The 22,266-nt window shown below is 41.8% G+C and overlaps 1 protein-coding gene across 1 annotated transcript in view; it reads left to right on the top strand.

Annotated features, from left to right (window-relative positions):
• Nucleotides 1-22,266, top strand: part of LOC126382784 (probable G-protein coupled receptor 158) — a 130,294-nt gene that overhangs the window by 69,209 nt on the left and 38,819 nt on the right. The window contains exons 4-5 of the mRNA XM_050032856.1: nt 4,337-4,548; nt 9,985-10,053. Coding sequence (XP_049888813.1) covers nt 4,337-4,548; nt 9,985-10,053 — 281 coding nt within the window. The remainder of the gene's footprint in view (nt 1-4,336; nt 4,549-9,984; nt 10,054-22,266) is intronic.

Below are 22,266 nucleotides of genomic sequence, written 5' to 3'. Positions count from 1 at the left end.
ATTATAATTCAGAAGTAATCTTCCCAACACTGCTTTACACCAGTGTTTCCTCCTCACCAGCTTCTGTGCAGAACTCTCCACCACATCCAGCTTATTAAAATCCACAGCTCTGACCAGGTCACTGGAGCTAATAGCTAAATCTGCACTCTGAGCTAAGCAGAAGGTTTTCTTCTTGAGATAATGAATTTTTCACTTCTGTGTTGGTGATTCATTCTGTTTAAGGTACAAAAACAGCTCACGTTGAGCTCCCAGTCAGAAGATCAACCTGTAAGGTGCAGTTCAACAGCTTACTTTGCACCCAAACAACAGTGTTTTAGGGGTTAGGGTTAATTGAGAGACTTCTGGTATCAAATCCTCAAGCTAAGTTCAGGTCATAAACCTACAGAGTATGCATGAAAAGACCAAAAACAAGAAACACAAGTTTACAATCTCCAGTTGAAAATTATAACAAGCAAACTGTGCAGCTATAGTTGTGTGGAAAAAAGCATAAGAGCAGAGCCACAGCTTGAAAGATTAGTTATCACTAGAGATGCACGATAATATTGGTACGTCATTGGTATCAGGCACTCTTGGCTTTGAAATGAACTATTGGAATTGGATATCTGCAAAAAAAACAATATCGTGCATCCCTAGTTATCACTGAACACTTTTTTTTGCAATTATAAACTTACAGAAAGATTACTCTCGATAGGGGATCTGTTGGAGGTGCTACCCGCACAGCGAAAAAACTTACCCCAAACAGAGAAATGTGGGATCATTGTGAACATCTGGCCCCACACTAGAAGTGTGAAACTGAGTCAAGAAATGAAAGCTTCACTGGAGTTCTTTCCTACTGTGCTCTCTCCATTGATTGTGACAATGATTTGACCCTTAAAAGTTAAATCAAAGAACAGACTGTGTGCCCAGATATCTAAAAGTAGACCACTTCTTCACGTCTAATAATCACACAGACAGTCAGAAAGTGAAGTAATAAAGTATTTAGATATGCACAGATCTGAACAGATACTAAAAACAACCACTTTTTTCAATAATATTTGGCTGTTGGCTAAAACATAGTACTCAATATTCACACATTTGAGATTCATACGTCTCAAAAGTGCATGCAAAGTGGGCCGAGGGAGCTTTTTAGATTTTTGTTAAGAGCTTTTTTCATTCATTGCATTTCTCAAATTTGTTACTGCAATAACCTCCCGCTTTCTCTCCGCTATTTATTTCTACCCAGACCTACCGCCCAGTTACACAGCTAAGGAGGTTTTTACATCAGGAGCCGGGATCCGAGTGCACTTGACCACAACATTTAGTTTGTTTGCTAAGTGTGAACATTGTGTACTACACTCAGATAGAGTACTCACCCCATACCTGGGTCTACTTGAAAAGGTCTCGAGTACAGTTCATGTGGACTTGGGCACAGTTCACATCAGGTGTGAACACCAACTGAACCAAAACACATAAGTGGGCTCCTATTTATCATGAGTAGAGTTGCATATCCTGTGAACTGATCAGCCATGGGTGATACAGTAGGAAGGCAGGTGAGGAGGTCGTTCTTGGCATTTTGCCCAAACGTAAACAGTAGGCGTAAAGCAAAGGTCAACGCCATTGTATTGGCGTGGGATCTTGCAATTGGTGCTCTTTTCTTCACTGTAGCAGCAACATAAACAAATATGATGACATACATGTACTTTTGTATGTAACATTACTGATAGGGATGCACCATTTTATCAGCTAAACATCAGTATCAGCCAGTATTCACCTTGTTGAGTGCCATCGGCCTATCGACAGCAGTGGCCGATGTTTATCTGTTGTGTCAGATCAGTTTGTGCAGGCTAAATGTGTTGAGTATTAGCAGTTGGACTGGGACAACAGTAGCGAGCATACCCAGCTGCTGATTCGGACGTGACTCTGGCATGACATAAGAGGGCAACAGGTGAACTGTGCTTGTGTGGTTTTCATGCCACCACTCTGGCATCAGCTGTGACTTGTGGCATTATGTTTTCAGGTTTTCCATCCGTCCCATTCTTGTCAACACAATATCTCAAATTAAGCACAAACATTCACTTGGACTCAACAATGAATTGCTTCCTTTCTGGTGGTCAAAGGTCAAGGCCACTGTGACCTTGTCCGTCTCGTTGTCGTGAACACGAGATCTCAAGAGTGCCTTGAGGGAATTTCTTCAAATTTGGCACAAATGTTTACTTGGACTGGAGGATGAACTGATTAGATTTTGGTGGTCAAAGAGCAAAGCTCAGGGTCGCTGTGACTTTGCATCCATCTGATTCTTGTGAACACAAAATCTCAAGAACAGCCTGAGGGGATTTATTTAAATTCGGCACAAACTTTACCTTGGACTCAACAATTAACTGATTGGATTTTGGTGGTCAAAGGTCAAGGTCAGTGTGACCTTGTCCGTCTCGTTGTCGTCAACATGAGATCTCAAGAATGCCTTGAGGGAATTTCTTCAAATTTGGCACAAATGTTTACTTGGACTGGAGGATGAACTGATTAGATTTTGGTGGTCAAAGAGCAAAGCTCAAGGTCGCTTTGACCTTGCATCCATCTGATTCTTGTGAACGCAACATCTCAAGAAAAGCTTGAGGGGATTTATTTAAATTAGGCACAAACTTTCCCTTGGACTCAACGATTAACTGATTGGATTTCGGTGGTCAAAGGTCAAGGTCAGTGTGACCTTGCATCTGTCTCATTCTCGTGAATGCGATATCTCAAGAACACCTTCAGAGAATTTCTTTAAATTTGACAAAATGTCCACTTTGACTGAAGAATGAACTGATTAGTATTTTGTGGTTAAGGGTCGACAGTCAAGGTCACTGTGACCTCACAAAATATGCAATTGACCATAACTCAAGAATTCATACGCTAGTTATGACAAAATTTCACACAAATGTCAAGTAGGATAAAATAATGAAGTGATGACGTTTCATATCCAAAAGGTCAAAGGTCAGCTTCACTGTGACATCATAATGTTCCATAAAAAACACCTTTCTGGCCATTATTAAACATCATATCTCAGGAACAGAAGGAGAGACATTCAGTCAGATACTGAATTGGTGACACTAATCTTGGGTGTCCATCTTGAAACTGAGCTGATTATATAGATCTTCTGTGCTGCTGAGGGGAGGATGTGTGTACAGCATCCATGTTTTCACAGACATGGATATAAACTGTAACTGCAGCTTGACAGGTTCATGGAGGCTTACAACCACAGGGCAGTAATTCTATTTTTGCATATCGTACAGCCCTAAATGAAACTCACAATATGAATGTCAGTGCATGCATGAATCCCAGAGAAGATAAACGGCTTCCCTGGGATTTACAGCAGAAAAGACAGTGAGAGGGTGGATCACCAGTCATTTTGTTTTCACGGTCACCTCCTTCCCTTCTTTTCTAAACCCTTTAACACAGAGACAGACTGAAAAGACAAAACCACTCTGTGTGATTTCTTACATCAGTGACTGCATGATTGCTTGATAAATTGTCTATATTGTCTGTTATTATGTCTATAAATGTACCAGTCAATTCATGCTTAACTTGTTTAATCACCACCCCAGTACGATCAGCGAATTCTCTCGCAATCAAGCTCTGCTGAAGCACTGTGCAACTTCAGTACAGAGTCTGCATGCTGTATGAGCTCTGGGACTTACAGAAGAATTACACGCTTTTCAAGAAGAGCTGCATTGTGTGTGCGTGTGTGTGGTGAAAATGGAGAATTTGGACTCAAGATTGACTCATGTCGCTGAAAGAAGAAATTATTATTTTTTTCTTGGCACCGTCTGTTCTTTCTTTACATGTAATTGATTAAATTTGGGTTTCAGAGGCGCTTAACAGAACACATCCAGTCATGCTAATGTGAGCACTCTCAAATGAGATGTTAGAAAAAGTAATTTAGGGACTCACTTGATAAACCACAAATCCAAGTGTGCCACATGCTGGTATAACAACAATTATGCAGACCGGAGTGATAAAGGGAGCGGTGTCACACTATTTTATCCTCCCCTCCTTCATTATTCCCTCATCTGCCTAATTAAAGGCTGTATTCTTGTAATTATCACCCCCAAGGCTTTGTGATTTATTGGATTGATGATTTCTACTCCTTCAAATTGATTAACTGAGCGTTTAATGAGAAGTCAGTGTGTGACAGCTAAACCAAATTAATTACATTGATAATCCTTGAAAACACTACAGTAAATCAGACCCGTATTCTGAGTTGTGATTAGATTTCATCTGTCAGAAGAGTACAAATACTTCAGCTCTGCAGTAGCGCACACTATGTGAGTATACCCAGTCTGATTGTCAACTAAAGTGCCCTCCCGTCCTCCTTCAGGTAAGGAGCAGGGCTCGAGCAGAGACGAGATCTCTGACGTGTCCACAAAGTGCCTGCCGTGCCGTGAGGGCTGCCCCTACTGCCGGGATGACACGCCTTGCCTGGTGCAGGAGGACGGCGCTCTGCGGCTCGCTGTGGCCTCCTTCCAGGGTCTGTGCATGGTGCTGGACCTGGCCAGCATGGTGGTGGTCTACCACTTCAGGAGGAAGAAGGTGAGTGGTAGATGCAAAGCAAATGCTCTTCATTTAAAGGGGAACTTTTCAATTTTCAAAATCAGGACCATTAAGAAAAACTTTCGTCAGAAGCTACAGGTCATATGTGCACTGAAATGCCTCTTTTTCCAACTGAGCAACAAAAAGCTAGCCAACTTTTATCGTATATTGGCTATACTGAAGATGTAGTGAATCGTTGGTGGAGTGGCTGTGATGTGAATCTTTCTACTGGCTACACCTGCAGCGCACATACGGTGTAGGGTTGTGTGAATCACAGGAAAAACAAAACAATGAGCCATTGTTTTGGGATTGTGTGGGATTGTTTATTCAGTTTCTGGACACAGCACAGCTCTTTGAAACTTCAGTTTGAGTAGTATGGTTAATATCGAGAGACTGTGTCAGAGATAAGGGTACTAAACAACTGCTAGCTTGTACTTGTAATAAATGCTGATAGGGTCCATGACCGAAACTTGCAAATAAACTAGTTGCAACACATTCTCACTCCGACCTCATCATGTATCGACTTTTGGTCATGGACTTTCCACATCGAGATACGACGTCTAAGGTACCCTGATGCGTTGGTTGTTGACGTTCTTGGACACCGTGTCAAGTTCTGCCTGTTCCATGCATTGTCTTCTTTCAGAATACACTTCTGTTTTCACAGGAGATGTTCAGTTTACATACAGTCTCTGTCAAAATAAATGCGCTACATCTGTACAACACTGCAAATTCATGTTTTTTTCCTTCAACAAAAAGAGCACGTGGTTAAGTTTAGGACAGAAGTACAGGGTTTGACTTTACAATCTTTAAGGAAGCGAACACCGGCCTTCTGGGTGAAAGTCTGTGGTTGTTAGACCCATCCACATCCCGTCCCACTCAACCTACCCAGACTTCCGCCGCCTTAACATTCGTGGTGTCCCGCCACATTTATGGGTGCTGTTAAACAATAATGGCTACCAGCTATGTATCATGCCAACGTGAAAGGACGGCTTTTTTCGTCGGTGATGCCGGAAGTCACTGACCAAGCACCAGTTTATGACGACTATGGAGTGACACCAGGTTGGCTAGTTGCCACATCAAGTGTCAGTTGAATATAAAGTTCAGCAGTTGTAATTCAGAAGTAACTGAATGCTAGCTAACGTTACATACTTATTCATATTTCCTTCAGGCAAAGGAGGTGGAGAAAAATCCTCCTCATACATTAGAGTGACTGCGATCACTATTCATGCTAACATCCATGCTATTGCATTGACATGTACGCTACAATGGTAATCTGGATGTCCTGGTAATGGTTTACGCCTGACTATTAACCACACCCCCATTCTCTGTTTGAGAAAGAACATTAGCTGAAAAACAGGAAGTCACAGGGGCTTAAGTGGGACTTTCACAACAGCAAAACTATCAAAACATCTGTTTACAAACAAGTACAACTCTTGCAGTTTAATCCAAGTCTCATTTATTTAGTCATATGCTTAGTACTTCCCAAAAACATGTATTTTCACCTAAACTTTATTTAAAACACTTGCAACTCAGCTGAATAGAAAGCAGGGGCAGAGTTAAAACACAAACGGATGTTCATATTAAAAGCATTTGTCTTTTATGCCAGTACATCCAGAATTTTCTCCATTTTGGGATTCTTCTTTCACTATGGAGGTATGTGAGAAAAACAGTTTTCAGCCTGAGTTAAATGTAACTACGGTGCTGAATAATGGCTTTACAAATGATCATTTGTGGGTGAAGGATTCCTTAAAGGTTTCTTAATTAGGAGTACTACTGCTGAGCTAGTAAAAAGGGTAATATAATGTCCTCTGTGGCTCTGGGGGGAGCTTAAATTTAAATGGTGTCATCAGGGGTTATTTTAAATTGGAGGAGACCATTTTTAGCAGAACTTATGCATTTGAAACTTGGGGGAATGGAGTTTGAAAAGCTGGGCATCTACCAGGTAAAGAGGGTAAATGCGGTCATGTTACATGGACTGATTTAAGCATGCATCTCCTGTTTTTGTGCGAGCTCCTGGCTGGCTCTGGCAGACTCACAGTCCACCTTTGTTCAACTTTGACCATACGTATGTGTACAGTCTGCCCATAGAAACACTTATGTTTGGAAATGTAAAGGTCATTGCCCACTCCCAGTAGTAGGCTACAATAATACATTACCTACAGTCTGCAGTAGCTCCACTCAGTTTTTATTTTTATTTTAACCATGACATCAAATCCTTTTTGGGGCCAAGAACGGAGCAGTTTCATATAACAGAAAGCTAATGTGGCCATGCCCCAATAAAGAGCGATTACTGAGCTGCATTTATGAGAATTGCAGGTTAAAAGTTTTTGGAGCTTAACCCATACAAAATACTAGTCAGAAAATCTCACCCTCTGCTGCTTCAGTTTTTGGGCATTTCTTCTGTCATTCATGAGTCCCCAGACTTTAGAGGAATGCACTACTAAATCCCCAGAGCACTCTTTAAATTACTCAGCTAACAGTGGCTGGAAATATCCCGTGTGTGTGTAAAATATGTGTACCCATTTAACTGGGAGAAGGTGAAGGATCAAAGGTGAAAGCTGAGGTTAATGGCAGTGATAACCATTGTGCAGTGGCTCACCTGACCCCGCCACAGTGCTTGAATGGTGCCAGAAGCTGTTACAGACAATCTCGACATTAAACCAGACTTAATTACAGATGAAAGGCAAACAATCCCTCTATGCGCCGGCTCACACAGTAAATGGTGGTAAAATTAGACAAGTTTCAGCAGTTCTATTTCACACAGGGTTGCACTCTAACAAAGGGCTCCATGGATATAACACTCACTGGATGTCAGTGAAATAAAGAAGCAGGTCGGATAAATAAACATTAATTTGCTTTAAATCTGTGTTTGAAAATATAAATATTTTCCAGCTGGGTCTCAGAAGCCATTTTTTACACAGAGATCGCTTTATAGGGCTGCTACGAAGTCCCTTCTCTATGCTGCGTTTATATTTTTACACAGAAGCAAACAACAACAATAGTGTAACATGGCAATAACAATTATTTGACGTCCTCGTTATATGGAGGCTGATCTTGTGCTTACCTCGGATAGTAAGGAACTCCCTGATATTGTTGTCTTCCTAATTGGCAGACATTTGACTGCTGTTCTTCTTTGAGTTAGCTGCTAACTGCTTCTAGCTACTTTTTAAATCTCCTGGCTGTAGGTCGCATACATTACACGTCTTCAAAATGTCACACCTGTCCCATCCCGCTGTTCTTTTGCACCTCCGCTGCTGGCTTAAAGTCGAGACAACTCTGTCCCCTCATTCAATGATTGTACCTTTTTATAAAGAACAGCAAGGCAGAATTATGGCACGTTATTCTCGCCTTGAACAGGCAGTGTAAAAGGCTATAGAAATACGTGAAATGGATACAAAATCTAAAGAGTGCATTACGAGCTGGTGGGCATGAAATGTGAAAAATTGCATGCTGGCAACACAAAAGCAATGCCAGTGCAATTTTGTCGTGGTGGACACACAAAGAACAAGAGTGTCCACATAGGGCAGGCAGGTGGGCAGGGCGGTGAATGGGTCAAACAAACATGTGTTACAATCAACAAGGTGATCCCAAACGCAGGACACAGACTCGGAAAGAGAGTGGTAACAAATGAGGTTTTGATGCCAGGATAATGAATATTCCCATAGAGGAAAATCCAGGGGGTGGAGGCTGATGGCAGGGAAGCAAATCAAGGATGGAGGGGTTTGGCTGGCTAGGAGCGTGGCAGAAGGTCAAACAGGCAGGCAGGCAGGTAGGTAGGTGGTGATCCTATGACAGAGAAAAACACAAGGTAAGTATCCACAAAAAAATACACAAGCAAAAGTCTAAGTTGAAGTCACAATTCAACAGCAGCTTGAAGTATGACTATACCACAGTGGTAGACACAACAATCTGGTGAGGACTGGAGAGGAGAGTGTTTTATACTGCAGGGTTGATTACTGGATTGTTCTCAGGTGAGCAGCAGGGAGCAGGTGAGTTGAACGAATGTAATCAGGAACCCAGGAGAGTGAGGGAGACACACAGAGAGACATACGAGGGGAGGGGAAACAGAGGACAAGAAAAAGCATAGGGAAACCAGTGACATGGCCAGGGCCGTTACAACATGGACTTTCAACCAGTAGACCGCTGTTTGTGTCCATAAACCAAAAGTTTATGTAGTCAAGTAACTTTATAGACTTAGAGACTTTTAACTAGGCAAAGCGTTTTACATAGGTACCTTAGGTAAGTTACTTTGACTGCAACCATTTTTCTGAACTTAACCAGTTGGGGTTTTTTTATTCTGTAAACCTAAACAAATGATTTTCTTTCTGCAGACCTCACCAAACTGCGACTATTTCACAACAAAACTGTGACCATTCAAAACAGACTTTGCACCGTATTACTTTTTAGGGCTTTTTTTTTTTTTGCATTTACTATAGATCAGCTTGAGAGTGACAGGTAAATGGAGATGGAGAGAGGGAATGAGATGCTGCAAAGGGCCGTGGGTAGGAATCAAACCTGGGCTGCTGCCAAGGACGAAGTGAGCCAGAGGTCTTCCCACCAGCACCTAATTTGAACTTATTTGATGGCCACCACCACGTAATGTGTTGTTTTGAGGTTGTGTCTACTTCACATATTTCTGTGATACTTTGATGTGCTTTGATACTGCACACAGGGGCCAAACTATCCATCGATCCATCTCATCCTTTATGTTTGTTTTTTTTTAAATGGTGACATAAGACACAATTGTACCTGAACCCTCAATTTAAATCCACACAGATTTGCAGCAGAGTGGTTGCATAATATCCACACTGCTAATAGAATAAAATGAAATAAATATGAGATCCTCACTGTGTAGGATAATTACAACCTCTCTTCAGGCAAAGTTCAGTCGAATCTTTCCCGGTGTGCTATTTATAGACATTGTGTTGTTGCTTCAAAATCTCCCACATTTCTTCAGTTCACAAGAAATGTCCCTGGAGCCCTTTGAATTTACATAAAAAACATAGAAAATCCTCCAGGAGGTAATGTGGGTAATTAAATCCAACCCAGAAAAGGTGCTGTCGTCACTTATATTCTTGTTTCAGGGGAAGGCAAAACATTAGCGCATATATATTTATATATTGAACTGCTCTTTGTGTTTGTTTGCTTCGAAATAAGCACTGATTTATTGTTTGCATTTGCCTGCTACTCCTCACAGTGTTCACTTTAAACAAACAGTGATGTCAGATTTACAGCAGCAGGATTTGATGCATTGTTTTGACATGGTGCCAAATCACTAAGCTGAGCAAAGACCTTCATCTGATAACTTCAGACAGACTATAATATTTCAACCTCCATCAACGCACCAACCCACACATAAATCACTTCATCCCTGTCAGTGATTGATTGATTGGTTGATTGATGTTTTTTCTGTTGTCTCTCTTTCCCCATCAACAGAGCATCCGCACATCTGGTCTCATTCTACTGGAAGCCATCTTGTTTGGGGCTTTACTGCTCTACTTTCCAGTAAGTCTGCCTTCTGATCTGAACTGACACCCACATTTTACTCAGTCTTTCACTGCTTCAGTTCCTGTTTCGTCCAGATTAAAAGGTACACTACACAAGAATTGTTGGTTATTTTTTGTGAACACAACACTGAGTATACGAACACTGTAAGCTACTGTTGTAGGAACGTTACATTTGTTTTAATGTAAGTCAACACTTCAGCAGGCTAACTAAGCTAACCGCCGGCATCTGCCTGTCCAGCAGAAAATACACCAGTTCCTCCTTATTGCTATTTATCCTCATCCTCTCCTTCAGTGCTTGCCAGTGAAAATGAAAATTGAAAGTCAACCCTAGATTCACCCTCGTTTTGGAACGAGCTTCATCTGCTTGGCGTTTCACCTCACTATGTTTGCGTTTTTTTCAGTATGTCCGCGATGTTCTTAGCTTTCTGTTAAATGCGTGATTTAGAGGACTGCGTGTACAGGAACGTAATTTCGAAACTTACTACTTACTCGGGCATGTATGGTGAGAGTATTTACGTGTGAGGGCCGGAGCTGACACACACCCTGCAGGAATGTGCGGTAATAGATAACACTCTCTGCGGGAGTGAATGTTAATGGTCAGAAATTCAGTGAGAGCGGAATTAGGATAACAGTCCCACACAGGGCTCTGGCGTGATGCGTAAGGTCTGGCACCAGTCACTACCTTTTTATAAAGTCCCAACATCACCTGGACGCTGTGCCCAAGATTGCCCCCCCACAGCACATTAAGAAGAAAATAATAAGATACAGGTAGAGAGCAGAGTCTCTGCAGAGAAAAGACACATACACACACTTCTAGCGGGTCATACATGATGATTGAGAGGGATTACTTTTGTATGAGTCAGTCTATACATTATTTTTACGAAAATCCAGCATATTATACCTTTAAAATGTCATGCCTGATTTAGTGACATCAGTGGTTAGTGATGGTCACAGTGTGCTTTAGTACTACAGGCCCCAGAATTCCAATTCCACGAATGCTGTCAGCCCTTAACCACGGTCACAGATACATCACGTATCCTGTGGCAGCCTCATAGTAAAAGCCGCGTTTCAGCAGTTAAGTGGTTTGAATATGAGGCAGCTATAGAAGGAAATGTTGGGTTTGCATCAACAGTAACTTAATACAGCTCTGATACAGCTGTTGGAGAGACTAATTTACATTCATGCTTGATCACATGTGCATTATGTCCTGTTAATCCCTGCCTGCGTGTGAAATGTGGCAATGGGGGACTCTGCCATGAATGATGCTGGCTACTGCAGAAAAAATGGTCACCTTGAGTAGTATCAAAAATGGGGCTCAAGTTCATGAAAATCTTAAGTATTGTATCTTTAAAATGAGGGAGAGGTCAAGGTGTACATTTTAAATTTTTTCCAAGAAAATGAAGCCTTGTACATCTTGTTGAAAGGTGATTCCTGGAGCACTGAGCAGCTCACCTGAGGTCTGTACTACAAAGCAGGATTTGGAGTTAGTGAACTTCAGGGTTAACTCTGGGTTTTCAGTACTGCGAAGCTGGTTCTCTTTTTACTGAGATAAATCAACATGCCAACTGATGCTGAACAGCTAACTTGCTCCAGAGCAGAAAAAAAGTATCCACAGACAAAACAGTCCTGAGTCTCAGGTAAAATAAGAGTGAACTATTTGTTGTTATAGGTCAGTAGAATCATTTCATTGTTCCAGGGCTCTATTTCCACTGGTTTTAAAAAGAGCTCCTAACAAACAGATTGTTTACACACTAAACACATATTTTTAACTAATGCAAAGTTTATTTTAGTCCGTTTAGTTCATCACTGCAGCTCAAAATAACATGAGACACCTGTGTGATGAGAAATAGGATAAAACAGATAATATTTCATTAGTAAAATAATCCACACTGTTAATTGGCTCCTGTTATTATAAATGCCACATTTCAGTCAGACAGACCCCGTCAGTCATTGACTACTTTTACACTCTTTACTTCAGCAGCAGAAACAGTCTGGTGTTACTTTAAAGTGTTTTATGTGACATATTTAGAGGAGTTTCATCTTCATCCATCTAAACAGCAAAAAATACTGTATACTAATGTCACATATAGCTCAGTGACACCTACACGTAATTTAAGATGAGGCCGACGATGACTTTTTGGTTAGCATTTTCAACATTTTACAACATTTTCCGTTAAAAGATTACAGAGTGTCGTTTACATCCCACGCCGCTGACATTTTACTGTCTCACAGTCCCACACACTTTCAGCACTGTTTCATCTCATATTATATGAAGCAGCCAGCTTCACTCATGATTGTGATGATGTCACTCGTAATTAACACCCCCACTTCTCTCACATGAACGTGCTCGTGGCTGGATAGGAAAACCCAGAGTTGACTGAACTGGTTGATAACCAGCTTTGTAGTACCGGTTATCCAGACGGCTGATGTTGGGGTTAGTCAAGCCAGATAACGAAAAGATATCCTGGGTAAGTTGAACTGGCTTCGTAGTACAGGCCTCTGATAGAGCAGGTGCCCCATGTACAAAGGCGGTGTCCTTGCCACAGCAGCTGTAGGTTCGGTTCCAACCTGTAGGCCCTTGCTGCATGTCATCCCCTCTCTCTCCCCCTTTCATTCTTAACACTGTTCTGTTAATTAAAGGCAAAAAAACCCCAAAATAATCTTTAAAAATAAAAGAGAAAGACATTCCTGCTCCTTCTGTTCATAATGAAACACAGTACTCTGTAAACAAGACAGTAAATCCTGCCTCCTACTTCTTCAGTTGCAGTTGGATGTTGTTACAGTCCTGTACTTCTGATCACTGTCTGGACAAAAACAAAGAGTTAGACATCACAGTTAGTGTGCATGTACAGTACGAGTTTGTCTTATTGTGCATGCTGCCTGTGGCTTGGCAGCTTTTCTGCTCTCTGTATGTGTGAGCGTGTCCAGGTGGGAAGGTGCCAGCGTGCATTGTATAGGTGTGTATTTACACTTGTGCTCGCAGCCCACAGTGCACCTGGGGTGCCGCGTCTGAAGCTCATCTTTAGCAGGGAAACAGATGGAAGAAACCTGAGCGCCATATAACAAGGAGATCAGATGTAACCGGGGAATTCGCTCCCTTCAAATACTTGCACAGACTGCCAACTGTGAGGCAGTGCTCTGCTCAAACACAAGGCCCAATGGCTGGATGTTAGCCATTTTTAAGAAGGAAAAAAAACAATCTGTTGAGAAGAAAAAGCTTCAGAGCGCGAGGCTGACTCTTGGGATAAAGGTTTTTGTTCTTATTCTAAAGTTACTGGAGTGTTACCGAGAGAAAGACATTTGCATTAGAATAGAAAGCGTGGTAGTTTTGGTGCAGCAGATAAAGAGCTGCAGGTATTGTAGGTTTGTCCTTACGTGACCACACTTTGCATATATTTCTGCTGTGGTGCTCAGAAATGGATTTTGCATCCACCCTCTCCCCCCATTCACCCCAAGGATAACTCCAGCACCAAAAATAGCTCCCCAAAAATACCCTGCCACTCTCTTATGTTCACACACACTTGGATACACTCAAGGGTCCCTTCCTCCCTTTGCTCTGCCGCATCTCCATCTTTCTTCCTGCATTCCTTAGCACCTTGCCTGCCTGTCTCTACCTTTCCCCTGTCCCCCCGCCTTCCCCCATGTTTTCCTTTCATTACCCCTCTGCGTGTTCTCTCGCCGTCTCACCTTTGTGTCTGTCTCCTCTCCCGCAGTCTTAACGTTTGTTGCTGCTGCTGTTTCTTTGTTGCTGCCACCACAAGCTTCCTCAGCTAAGACTGGCGCAGCTGCTCCGCTCTGGTGCTCGATGCATTTTTAAACAGTCCATCAAGTTCTAGCACAACTTGTTTTAAAAATACATCTGCTGATTAATTGATGGAGGAGGCATGGGAGGTTGGATGCGAACCAGGAGGGCCACCTCCTCTTCTGAGCGGTATAAAAATGTGGCTTTTTATTGTGCAGTCCCCTGTGACTTTGTAGTCCACATGGGTAGCACTGCAGAAAGGGTGTGTTTCTGTCTGCCTGTCTCTGTGTATGTTTGTGTGTGTGTGTGTGTGTGTGTGTGTGTGTGTATGTGCATATATAGGAAGTAAGGAGTTGCTTTAAGTCCTGACATTTTCCTGCGATCGTGTGCATGTGCATTTGTGCATGGATTTGCATTTCTGCATTTATGCATGTGGGTGTAGGAAACAGCGTGGCCTACTTTTACCTCTTATTTGTGGAGGTGATTTATTGTTTTCGTTCGTCATGTAGAGACCAGAGAGCTGCAAGGCTGGATGTTTTCTCAGGAGGCAAAAAGACAGAGGTGCCAGGGAGGATGCTAATCCTAACCACAGGTTACCATGAGAGTAAGACACGGAGAGGCAGGAGCAAAGACACCGAACGTAAGACAGAGAGAGCAAATGTGTAGTGAATTGTTGCACTCTTAAGGGTTGGCAACATTAAATCTGTCTATTGTTCTCTTCATCTGTGCTAACCACTTTCATTTATTTATGTATTTGTCTGCTTTGTTGTATCCTTTTTTCCACCAAAAATAGCATCTATGCAGGTTTTTTAAACACAGGAAAACACACTAAAAATAGGCAATAGTTTCCTTTCCCATGGCCAGCAGACTAGTATGCCTTTTTTCTGGTGTGTCACATTCAGTGTCATGAACAGGCTAGAAAACAGGGTTAGTAAACAGTCGAAACCAGAATGTAGGCAAGTGAAAACATTACAGCTGTTGCGTCTTTTTTATATCTGCTGCCTATTCAGTCTCTGTTAAAGTCGATGCTGACTAATTTTGACGATGTTCTAGCACTGCTTTGATGGAGGCAGACAGAATTTGTGGCCGATGTGATAAACAGTCACAGAAGTTAGCGACAGTCACACTGGAAAGGTGCGAAAATTAGAGGGGTGTAAATCACAAGTGCCCAGGGGCGGAAATCCCGGGGGGGGACAGGGGGGACATGACTCCCCCTTCAATAAAGCTGTCCCCCCCTAGAATAATTTGAGACACAATTAATAATTTTTGAACAATGCAGTAGTATTTATTGAAAGCAGAATGTAAGTGGTGCTCATTATAATCGCGCAATAATGTGCTATTTAAATCTTCCCATTCCCATTCCTAGTAGTGGTATATCCCACACTCTTTCCAACAGCCGGGGCTGCTTGGCAGCAGTAGCAGCGTGTGGCTGGAACCGCTGCCCACATCGCGCATCGCAGGGTAAGATGTTCACTCACACAGACACAGTTTAACTTACACAAGTTACAACACATCCCATTTACTGTTACAACAAGCCCCAGGCCCAGGCTGATAATATAAACTGTCTGCAACATTTCTCCTGCATTGTTCAAAAGCCTACTCAATTACGAGTGCTGCTAAGCTAAAAGCTAATGCTTAAGCTCAGAGTTTAGTGATAGTCAGAGAGGACAGGAGAGAAAGAAGAGGGAGAGGACAGGACAAGACAAGAGTAGTCAGTGGCGGAGCTGCTCATAGCTATGGGTACCTGTCTGTAGGCTCTCCGCCTGATAGTGAGACAAACATGAAAGACGTGCAGACGAGAAGCGGTCATTACGCGCGACAATTAGGCACGGTTGTGGCGGAGTGTAGCTAATGGGTACCTGTCTGTAGGCCTGTCAGTGAGACAAACATGAAAGACGTGCAGTCTAATTGACAAGGAGCGGTCATTACGTGCGACTATTACGCACAGTTGTGAGGTGCGCAGCGGCAGATCTCACAGCACACTGTTTATAAACCAGTTTACCAGTTTAATTGCAGGAAATGTTTAGTTTTAGTTTTAGTTTAGTTAGTATAGACATTCGCTCTGCCTGTTGGAGAGATAGAGAGAAGATTAAAGCGTCAAATTGCGGTAAAAGATGCTGTATAAAAGACAGGTTACAACTTTTTTTCCTTGTCCCCCCCTGGAATTATTCTCTAAAATTTTACTATTTATTGTCCCCCCCAACTATGAAATGGGATTTTCGCCCCTGCAAGTGCCATATCACAAAGTCTGCCATGTTACGATTTTGATTTGTTTTAATTCAGGGGCCTGCGATCGATATGAGACGATAACAATAAATATCCTTATTGTCTCTTTCTCGGCTGCTTGCTGTTCCCTGCCTGACGCTAGGCCACAAGCACTGTTTTTGAATGTTTAGGAAGGAGGTGGGCTTGTATGGAATTGGTGACACAGACGTGCAAAGTGTGTTTTAAGATAAAGGTGTATCATAAAGATGACAATTTGTGTTGATGTTTTTATTTTGCATCAGTGACATTGGATCGTTGATCATTGCATTGATATGCTGATCCAGATCGATGTATCGTTACATCCCTAAAAATTAGCGTGACCACTCAGGTGTCCTGTTTCCAGCAGTGGCGATCAGAGCTAGAGCCATAAATACCCGTGATTTGTTCTGGGAATAAATGCCGCTCGGAGCCATTCATTTTCTGTAAGAAACAGAAAGACATCACCATCAGAAACAGTAACATGATGTTTTAAGAAAGGATAATTAGTGTTTAAAGAGGGACAGTGAGTTAACTGTTCTTATGTTGATGGGCAAATAATTCCAGTCAGCGGGAGCTTTGAATTTAAAGGCATGTCTGCCCATTTCTCTGTTAGTTGTTGGAACTAAGAAATAAGGTTGTTGATTATGTCTAAGTGAGTATGAGGATATATGTGGTGTTAGGTATTGTTTTAAATAAGAAAGATAAGTAAAGTTGATATATTTGAAATTGCACTGGAGCCAATGGTGTCTTCAAGTGCTGAGTGGTAACCAGTTCAAAGTTTCATACAAATAGCAGTGATGAGTTCGGCATGGACACTTTAAAATAAATCTACAGAGGCTATTGTAAATGACATTAAGAGGTAATGGTACAGAAACAGCTGCCCATTTCCAAAATCCAACATTGTCCAAAAAGGAGAGAGATAAAGGAAGAGGTAAAAGAGACAGAAGAGATCAAAAACTGTGTGGGGCACTACCCTCCACTTGTCTGGCTGCAATTAACTCTCTCAAATCCAAAACTCCCCCTACTGGCAAAAGTGTAAAAGGGCAATTATAGGTAAGCACCAACACTGTCGTACCCTAATGCTAATGTTTAAGGTTACAAATGTAAATATACATAACATTTTAGGCATTTTTAATTATCGACACATAGATTAAGTTCAAGAAATGAGATGATTAACTAATTGCATTACTGTGAATATGAACTGTATCTACTTAGACCTGCAAATACTGTAAATATTGTTTCTGTACATATGAACTTGGGCTGCACGGTGGTGTTTGCATGTTCTCCCTGTGTCAGCGTGGGTATTCTCGGGGTACTCCAGCTTCCTCCCACAGTCCAAAGACATGCAGGTTAATTGGTGACTCTAAGTTGTGCGTAGGTGTGAATGTGAGTGTGAATGGTTGTCTGTCTCTATGTGTCAGCCCTGTGATAGTCTGGTGACCTGTCCAGGGTGTACCCTGCCTCTCACCTAATGTCAGCTGGGATAGGCTCCAGCGACCCTCAAGAGTATAAGCGGTTACGGAAATGAATGAATGAATAAACATATGAACTTAATTATTACACATTAGTTAGTAGCTAGGTAGCCAAAACATCAACAAACTGCAGTTAGGCTCCTACAGACATAAAACTGATGTCACATGATTCTCACCTAACTCTTTGGAAGAAAGCTGGTAACCATATTTCCCAAAATGTTTATCCATCCCTTTAAAAAACAAGTTATTATTCCCTAAAGCAGGTTATTGGTATTAAAGCTATGAGTCAGACTGTCTTCCACAAAATCCCTGTATTCTGACAAAGTGTGTCTTTGTCTGAAATGTGAAGGGATTCATTTTTGGTAGCAATTTCTTTCCAAAATTGATACATAAAATGAAACTCTGTCTCATAATACCATATACCAACTAATTTATCAGATCCTGAGCTGCAACAGTGAGTCACAGTCGGTAGCGGAGCATTAAAGAGGAACAGCTATAATTCCTGTTCTTGGGTATAAAATGGACTTGGCTCCCTGCTCTCTCATGACCAGCATACCAATGACGGACTTTGACAGTGCGAGGTTTTGATGAGGATTGTGGATGGAAGGAAACTGTTGCTTCACCTCTGTGTGACACATACTTAATCAGGAGGTGAGAGAGATGTCTGTGTGCCAGAGCGGAGCTGAGAGTGGACGGACTGATGGGTGGAAATAGGGACGTTATGACAGTTTAATTGCACACTGAGCCATGTTTCGGTGGAATGAGAGAAACTGATCTTGTCAGTTTTCGATTATACAAACAAACATGGCAAAATTATGATCATTAAAGCAAGAGACAGATTTTAGATTGTTGTCATTTTATGTCTTTGTAGCGTACTGTTTCCTCGCAGAGAGTGTACACTATCATCCATATTCCCAATCACACATTAGTTTCCCTTTTCTTTTTAACACGTCTAATAGGCAGACTGTTGCAGCCTCAGGGTCGGCTGGTTTCTTGATTTTGCCACAGATGTTGTGCTTCTTTTCTGGGGAAAAGAGGTTACAGGTGCGGTTGTTGCTTAAGCTTAATTACTCCGGATAGCTGCTGTCTCTTGAATGCCAAGGCATCGTAAGGAGCTGGGATGAATCACTGGCTGTTCTCCTCTGGGATGCGTTTATACTGCGTCTGTAATGATACACAATACTCTGTCTGAGGCTGTGTGGTTAACTGTAACCTCCAGCTGATGGATTTTGTAAAGCAACCATCCAACAATATGAATAAAATCCCACTGTAATGGATGCTGGAGTCTAACACAGCTCACAGCATGTGAGAAACGGGGAACACCGTGGACAAATCACCAGACTATCACAGAGCTAACACATTTAGCGAAACCTTGTAGGTGGATATTAGAGGTGGAGGAAATAATTGATTCTTAGATGCATCGCAATGCGGACGTGGATGATTCGGCATTGTTTCACAAATGCCAATAATCGATTATCTAGATGTTTATTAATAGCATCATGCTGACGGAACGAGAGAGGCAGACAGTCTACAGTGCTGCGATCAGAAGTAACGTTAACAAACGAGACCAGCTGACCAACACCAAAGTCTTTTCCCATCCCTAACAAGCAGCATCAGCACTTCAAGAGCTGAAAATTTGGATTCTCAGACACCTGGAGTCTGATCGACCATCTCCGAATATTTGTCTTTCCAGTAAAAGTTTTTTTATAGTCCACATATTTGGTTTAATATATATGAATATAATATAAAATCAAGATTTAGAGGCATAAGATACTTAGTGGTGGGAGAGTGCAAGGCTGCAGGCACCGTGATCCCGTCCCTGTCTCGAGTATCTTCAATTATTCTTTGTCATCTTACCAAAAAGTGTAGGTGATGTCTTCCCCCATACTGTGTCTTTGCTGTTACACACCTACATGATTATGTTCAGAGTACCCTATAAAGGTCCAGTGTGTTGGATTCAGTGGTGTAAGTTGTCAGGAATTGTATATGATATTTACAACCATGTATTCATTAGTGTATCATCACCTGAAAATTAAAGAGTTGCAGTTTTTGTTACTATAGAATTAACCGTTTATATCTACATTGGGGGCGGGTCCTCATTTATGGTGTCTACAGTAGCCCAGAGCAGACAAAACACTGGCACTAGATGGTGCCATTCATGGTTTCACATCAGCCACAGTAGTTAGAAGCCCTTCTGTGACTAGCAATGTTGGAAGAAACACTAATTTGTGACGTGAAACTGCTGCACTCTGTGTTTCACCAGCCTCCGGTGAAAACATCTTGAACGTCAGGATCTTAAATTATCAGAGAAAATAGGTGAGCACACATTAGCATGTGATGGGTGAGCCACCCGTCTCAGACATGCCAAACAGCGTCAGAGAATCGCTGATGTGTAACGTGCAACTGCTAACGGTTTTAATCACCAGCTCCATTTGTTTTGAAGAGGAAGAGACCTCTGTGGATGACTCAGCTCACGGTAAAAGCCTCCTAAACAAAGACCACAGAAGGAATCCTAACCAGGAGAAGTTTCAGCTGGTTGTAATCTGCAATCCTCACCGATATATGCCACTCAATCCCCCTAAATCTTACATACTGAATCATGAACATGTGGTTATGTTCATGCACAAAAAAAGACTTGGCTATGGTTAGGAAAGGTCACGTTTTGGCTTTAAATACCAGGTTTTGATGCCACAATCACGTCTGTAAATGCCAAAATATCTCTCTTAAAAAACACTTGGTTTAGTTGTTTGTTAGTAAAAACATTGACATCATATATATGAAACCTATAAATGCAACATATCTGTGGTTTGCAGAAACATACAATGCCAAAATTTTCTTCTGGTGACTGGGCAGTTACACCTCTTAGTGCCATGAAACTTGCACCATTTAGGAGCTGGTATAAAAGTCGTCAGGATTAATTCCCATCCTGGAAGCTCTGCCGGCGGAGCTTGGCAGGATTTTAATAAATATGTCAAGTATTTTCATTAATATCTTCACATATTTTTATCTTACAAGCATGAAGAAATATTGACAGAAACCTTATAATTTACACTTTCTGGTGTATCCACTACTAAATATCATAAGATTTTAATGTAATTTGATTTAGATAAACACAAAGTTTTTACTGTAAATGAAGTCACAGCAGAGATGGAGTACTAAGTATCAACCATCCCTCCATCCCCCACTATGTCCATGAAAACCACATGATAATTGTTCTCGGTTTCTGGTTTCGATTGGTGTATTTTTGGGGGGAAGCACAGTGAAAACAGTCACAACAAACACATTAGAACATCATACAGATTGAAGCATCACTCACCTGTTTTACTTCAGATATTCAGTAAAAACTTAACTAAAATGATCTCTCATTTCTTTAGTTTGTGAACAACAACAGTGACTCACAGTGAGATTCAGATTCTGTGTACAATATTAATAGTTCAACAAAATTACACATTTAAGCAGCTCCCAAATACAAAAATTTTCCCCTGGGATCTATATATATATAAATCAACAGGTGATTTCCTTCTTTTAGTAAAATCTTAAATGATTGAGTTGGGTTTTTTCCCACCTGGACCTTTATGCTCTGCCATTTCTCCTCTAATCATCACGCTGTGACCTGTGACAGGCTGTTATGATACCACAACTATCACACAGTCACATATGTGTAGTTTTTTATTGAGCCATGAGCGTCACGTAGGTTTACATTATCAAAGCTTTATGACAAAATCACTTGACGACACCGACTCGGCGAGAGAGGAGAGGGAGAGACACTGTGCTGCTGCCAGAGGAGCCGCTGAATGAGTTCCCTCTGAGCAGTAAGACACTAAAAGAGTCTGAGAAGCTGCTTCTCTTTGTGTAACCACCACAGAGTCACTGATAATTTCACTTTCAGCCATGCTTGTTGGGTTAGAGTTATGTTTCTTACAACCATGGCTGTAGAAACACGAGCTGTGTTAGTGCAAATCCTTCACCTATTTGTTGAGGAAATGAAAACAGGCAGAATCACTTGAGTCTGAACAGTGAAGGAGAACAGCATCAAATTCTGTGTGTTGTTGGTTTCACTGTCAGGACATTGTGTCAGATGAGCAACAGACTATTCATATTATTGTAGTGGATAAAACACCTCTCAGTGCTGTGAAACTTGCACCATTTAGGAGCTGCTATAAAGATAATCATCTTTATAGAAACACAGAGAAAGGAAGATTTGTAGTGTTGTATTTGTCATTCATGAGGTGACTTAGATGTAGAACAATGAACTGAAGCTTTCGGCAGCCTGTAATCATCAAGGTTAAACTCGAGTCCCTGTGTATGTTTTGTGTGATTCAAACAGCAGGCTGACTCAGGAAGGAGTCATACTTTAACATCCTGGATGGTGTGTACCCGCCAGGTGAGTGAAGCAGGTTTTCTCTGCTTCAGTTGGAGCGAGCGCAGAGTCACTGCACCGGATCTTCAGCTTTGCTCGGGTCGCTGGAGATTTGACATGTGGCGCTGTGCCAATGTGCAAATGGAAGCTCTGATCTTTCCAGCGTGGAATGTGAGACCTCAGCCTCCGTCGCAGCCTCGTCTTTAATGGTAATAGGTGCGAATAAACCTCACACCAAGCAGGAAATCGAACGGCTGACATTTTGTGAGCCACCGGCAAATCCTCTGTTTTATTCCCAGACCCAAAATGACAACCTGGGCCGCACATGTGAACGTCCACGCGCTGTAAATACAAATTAACATAATCGTACTCGGATGCAGTCGCTTGTTAAAT

This window comes from Epinephelus moara, chromosome 21 (genome assembly GCF_006386435.1).
Source record: "Epinephelus moara isolate mb chromosome 21, YSFRI_EMoa_1.0, whole genome shotgun sequence".
Classification (NCBI taxonomy): domain Eukaryota; kingdom Metazoa; phylum Chordata; class Actinopteri; order Perciformes; family Serranidae; genus Epinephelus; species Epinephelus moara.
Note: the sequence above shows the minus strand (reverse complement) of the source record. Positions and strands in the feature narration are given on the sequence as shown.